At 43.5% G+C, this 5,506-nt stretch overlaps 1 protein-coding gene across 1 annotated transcript; it reads left to right on the top strand.

Moving 5' to 3' along the window:
* Window positions 1-3,750, top strand: LOC121067440 (cytochrome c oxidase subunit 7A2, mitochondrial). The gene is made up of 4 exons (XM_040551975.1): window positions 1-156; window positions 1,217-1,306; window positions 2,640-2,724; window positions 3,534-3,750. The coding sequence occupies exons 1-4, from the start codon at window positions 139-141 to the stop codon at window positions 3,590-3,592; spliced, it is 252 nt and encodes an 83-aa protein (XP_040407909.1). The 5' UTR covers window positions 1-138; the 3' UTR covers window positions 3,593-3,750.
* The last annotated feature ends 1,756 nt before the right edge of the window (window positions 3,751-5,506 follow it).

The following is a 5,506-nucleotide window of genomic DNA, read 5'->3' as shown; positions in this document are numbered from 1 at the left end:
TCACCCTGCAGGCGCTAGCATCCTCCATTTTGTGCGCGGCGGGGCGGCGCTGTGGGCCCGGCCGCTTCCCGCCGGGGCCACCTCCCCTTCCGCTGCCCTTGCCGCTGCTGCCGGGAGGTGACGGGACCAACAGCCGAGATGTGGCGGAGCCTGCTGGTGAGGGGCCCGGCACGGCACGGGGGGCGCGGGGGAAGGGGCAGGGGGCTCCCCTGGGCTCTGGGGGTGAGCTGCTGGCAGTGGTCCCGGTGCCATTTCGGGTCCCGTCCCGCTCGCTCCACCTAGTGACCGGCCCTGAGCGCTTGAGGAGACCGCAGCTTCATCGCTGGGTCTAGGCCGCTGCCGTAACCTGCCTGTTTTTAAAACGGAGAGCTTTTAGTGTGTGTTTGTTTGGGGTGGGAGACGAGGAGAGGGCCTGTACTTGAAACCGGCATCGTCCATGTGCCTGCCCCCTGGCAGCGGTGGGTATTGTAGGGGTGGTGGTATTGTAGGGATGGTGGTGTTATTTCGTGGGGGCAGAGGGAGATAGATCCTCCTCCTTTTGGAGGATACCATTGAAAGCATAGAGATTCTTGAAATATTCAGCTGAGTCTTGATTTTGAGACATGGCACGTTAAGGCAGGCAGATCTTGACTCACCAGAAGAATTTCATTTTGGTGGCCTGTCCTGAGCACCTCTGCAATTCCACAGCAGGAACACGTCCTGGCTGAGTGTCTGTGAGCTGTGCAGGCAACATTGCCTTCGGCAGCCCTCTGAAGGTCAGCTCTTGTGCTAGCTGCTGAGCTGCAGCTGCGAGAGAAGATGCTTGTCTGCACCAACACAGCTGTCTTAAATATTTATCATCCCCAGCCCTCAGTGCTATAGTCAGGGGGCTGTCACAGCAAGCGGTGCCTAAAACTGAGGTCTGAGGGGTTGAGGCAGAGATTTTTCCTCCCAAAGGGTGCTAACGTGGAAGACCTGCAGACCTGTATATCTGTTGTTTCTTACTGAAAGTAGTTGTTTCGAGTTGTTCCTTTTTAGGTAGCCAGTCAATCCATCTGTTAAGTAGTCTCTTGGAGGATTTACTGAATTTCAAATCAGTGTTTTTTGGTGAAGCTTTTTTCTTCTTCTTTTTTTTTTTTTAAATTTATTCTGAAGCTGCCCCCTCCACTTCCATCCCATTGTGGTTATAGTTGTAAATTTTTACTGTTTCTAAAACGCTGTTTATCTTTTATTTTAGAGTCTTCGCCAGATTTCCCAGAGGACCATAAGCACTGCTTCACGCAGGCAGCTTGAAAACAGAGTTCCTGAGAAGCAGAAGCTTTTCCAGGTATTGAGTGAACACTGTATCACCTTGTAAAATAACAAGATTTTGGTAGATTGTAATTGCATATATATTGCTTATAAAGAATAAAATTTCTTGTGAGTAGTGGGTACTGTACAAAGATATGACAGAATACTCTGAAATGGGCGGGAGGAGTAGGTACTAAGAACAAATAAAGATCAACAGTGAGAGGACAGAACTATACTGAAAAATCAAACTGGTGATCTTGCAAATACGTTGTCTTTGAGCCCCATAATGAGGGTGTGACATTATTATATTTTCCAGTTATGAAAACACAGAAAGTTTTCGGGAACTGGATTTTCTCCTAGAAAAATACTGAATCTTTAAAAATATTTTCTGAATGCATTTCTTCCTGATTGGTAGGCCACCTAGTGAGAGCTAGTGGTTCTGCAAATCCCAAAGCAGTGGGTACTTAAGAGCATACTCACAACTGTGTGCCTCAACCTGGAGCAGTAGTTTCATATTAAGGGTAGATGAGACTGAACTTAGGAACGTGAAAGGGGAAATGTGTTAATAGTTTAACATTTTAATAGTTTTTGTGTCTTGTTGCTTTTCTTTCACCTGAAAGAGAAGGCCATTTTTGATGGGACACTACCTGAAGAGCACAGTGTTCACTGACAGCTAGGGAGAAGCAGGATGTTGATGATGGGGAAGGTCAGAGGTTCCGTTTCTGCTAGTGGGTGATTTCTACATTATGTCTGTCACCTGTCTGGCCAAGAACTGTTTCTTCCTGCAGTTCCTTTCTTGTGCAGCAGCAAGTTCAGCTGGACAGAGCTATGTATCACCAGCACTAGGGGCAGGCTGGAATTCCAGAGCAGCATAAGCTTGCCAGCAAGGGTTAAGATCACGTGGATCTAGTGTCCAGGGAGTTTCACTTCAGGTTGAGCAAAACAGTTTCCTGTATGATAGCAGGAACAGTAGAGAGAGGCTCCTCCCCTTGCTTCTCCTGTTCCCTGTAGTGAGGCCTGACTGTTCTGGAGGCTGATGGGAAGTTTCTAGGGGTGGAAATTGTAACCTGTGGGCCCAAAGGGGCTGGCAACCGGTGTCTCAAGTGTTCAGGCATATGCTGGTCACTGTTTTAGAAATGAACACGCTCACCATTACTACACCTGCATAGCAAGTGTTCACGTGATAGCAGAGTGAAAACTTGAAAGACAAGGCTGAATCTAAATGAGGTTTTTAAGATTTTCAGAGTCTTCTGTGGGTAGTGAAGATAATTTTGGGAAATAATCCTTGTTCCAGGTAATTCTAGTTACGTTAACGCAATATTGCAAGAACTGTATTTAAATAGTTTCATTTGGTCCCTTGTTTCCTTTAGGAGGATAATGGCCTCCCAGTGTATCTTAAAGGTGGTGCAATGGATGGGCTGCTGTATAGAGTCACCATGGGTCTCTCAGTTTTTGGTAAGGCTAATACTAAAACGTTTACGCTTTAGTACAATTTCCGACCTGCAAATACTAAAATACTTTTTTGGTATTATCTCCAACGTGGCCGACACTTCCTCTCTAAATTAGTTATTTGGTTCCTTAAGTTTGTTCTTTAGAATATGCAAAAAGCGTGTAGAGAAGAAAAAAAAAAACTCTAGGCCTACTGTGTATTTGTTTTATCAGATTTGGCTTCTCATCTGAAACCTTCCCCCCACCCTGACTAATAGTACCATGTGCTGAGTACTCCTTCAGAATTCATGTAAAAATGTTAGACAAAGCACAAATAACTAAGAAAACTTACTCTGAAAAGGAGTAAAATGTAGTTATACATATACCGGTTTTCTCACTAGTTAGACTCTTTTTAGTGCTAGGTGATACTTGAATTACTGAGGTTTCACATGCTGTGAAAACTGGCAGAATATAGCCAAACTTCATGGTACTGCCTATATTTAAGTTCTTTGTTGCTTATTACACGGTTTTGTAATAGCCTGTAATTAACTATACTGATATCCAAAGGATTTTCTGTTCAGTTACCTTAAGAATGAGTAACCATTACTCTTTTATCATCTATGTAGGTTCTGCAAACATCCCTCTCCCTACTTCTTTATTTCTATGCCTTTGTTTTTTATACGGTCTGTGGAGAGACTTTTTTTTTTCCCCTGAAATACAAATCGCTTATTGTAAATATTTTTTCAGGAACAAACTGGGAAAGGAAAGCTGACTTGAAAGAAATTCTGTTTAGCATTATGAAAATCTTTGTTTTTTTTTTTTGTTTCTTTGTTCAGGAACAGGGTATGTTCTTTATGAGCTGATGGTAGCTTCAATGCCCAAGAAGCAGAAATGACTCCAGTTCAAGATGTCCCAGTGACTCGCATCTCTTCGTCCAATTCCATGTGACTATGATGGCAGCTTATACTTACTATAAGCATCTGAATTAATGCTTGAAATCATAATTTAATTGTAACATGTTAACTGCAATCAATAAAGCAGTTCTTATGTTGCTTTGCGGTGGTGTGGTCTGTACCATGTATTCTCTGTTAGAGTGATTTTACTTCCAGGAAATGTACGTTGAGTTGATCAGTATGCAGAGCTCTGAATTGTGTGAGCATCTTTTCATTTATGTGGTTTATGTTAGTACTTCAAAGGTGAGTTAAATGCCCTGAATCCGCATGAGAAAGTGATACCTTGTCTTTATTACTGGAATTTTATTTTCTTGCTTTAGTGGAGCAAATTAATCTGGAAATAAATTATTAGAATTAGACTAAATCTACATGGAAGTTAATGTTGAGGATTTGATAATTCTGCATCTTTGCTAACAACTCCAGCTGCTGGGAGATTTCCCATGGATAACCAGTAGTAACTATTGGCTGTTATCGTGTATTTAGGAACAACTGTTCTATGTGAAGTAGCTAATGCTGTTAGTGGGAATGCCTGGTATAAAAAAAAAACTGCTTCTAGGAAGCATCTTTAAGTTGGTGAGTTACATGAGAATCACTTAAAAGCTACCCTCATGCTTCTTACTGCAATTACTGAGGAAGAGCATTTCTGAGAACCAGTGTTAGCTGTGCATCCCAGCTAGGTTTTATGTTCCTAAACACAATGTACCTTTGTAATCTTGCTGTCAAGTTGCTACCTACCTGTGCTTCATTATGTGTGCTTGAACTTGTCTTGATTGTCTGAAGGAAAACAATCCAGATAATTGGCAGGGGCAGCGTTCAAAAGTGTTTTCAGCTTATCCCACACTCTGAGGTCAAAATGAAATGTTGGGCCATATCCCAGAAGGGTATATTTTGGAAACACTATTCTCATAGCATATATTGGATTTTTCACCAAGATCACCATGCGATTCCACGTGTGGAACATTTTAATAATCCAGGGAGGTGAGAGGCACATGTCAGGGGTGGAATGTCAGAATTCCAGTCAGTGTCTGCCTCTGTTACTGCCATCTACAATAACAAACAATCCTCTCTTTCCCCTCTACATCCCTGTTAGTCTGACGTTGACTGTGCAACAAATAAAGCTCAAATAAAAATAAACCATTGTCTCCAAGAAACAGTGGCTCTTCCAAAATGTGACAATCAGCACAAAAATCTAGCTTCCTATTACAGTGCTATTTTAAGCCTCTTCTGGATTAAATTGTTTGAAAACTTTTCATTGCTCTCCTGGAGAACCAGAATATGCTTGTAAACTTGAGGCAACTGGGAAGGGAAGCGGCAGTACGCTCACAACTTCAGCAGAATTAAAAATCTTAAGTAAAAGAAAAGGTGTGTGAGGGATTGCTCTTCAATAGTACTCTCTATGCAGGGTTTGGGGTGTGGGAATATGTTTTAAAATAGCATAAACTATAAGGATCCTGTGACGGGGTGGGCAGCCAAACGTGCGTTTCTGTGTGCAACCTAGCAGACCATGCAGCCATCCTTGCTCTTGCAGCTCAGCAGCTGTGAGTGGTGCTGTTGCAGCAGCTTTGCTGGGGAGCAGCGCAAAGCAAGCCAGCAGAAAGGTCTTTGTGCAGCAACGTCACCTGGATTTATAGACGGAGCCTGCTGGTGTTACTGCAACCGAGCCAGAAGCCGCCTGCTGACAAAAGGCTGTTTCGGAAGTCAAAGCAAAGCCAGGCACGAGGGAAATGTTTAGCACTGAAGGCCAACAACGAGGGCAAGGGAATCGCTGTTTAAAGAATGAAGGGCCCAGATTGGACACTCTTGTACTGGAGCGGATCGTGGTCCTGGTGCTGGGCTGGTGCCCCCGTAGGAGCGCC

Source organism: Cygnus olor, chromosome 3 (assembly GCF_009769625.2).
Source record: "Cygnus olor isolate bCygOlo1 chromosome 3, bCygOlo1.pri.v2, whole genome shotgun sequence".
NCBI lineage: Eukaryota > Metazoa > Chordata > Aves > Anseriformes > Anatidae > Cygnus > Cygnus olor.
This window is presented reverse-complemented; position numbering and strand designations above follow the sequence as displayed.

Bases quoted from the DNA above. Each gene is read 5' to 3' on its own strand.
- LOC121067440 (XM_040551975.1), top strand. The intron at 1,307-2,639 runs GTATTGAGTGAA...TGTTTCCTTTAG, and splicing joins AGAAGCAGAAGCTTTTCCAG to GAGGATAATGGCCTCCCAGT. The intron at 2,725-3,533 runs GTAAGGCTAATA...TTCTTTGTTCAG, and splicing joins CATGGGTCTCTCAGTTTTTG to GAACAGGGTATGTTCTTTAT.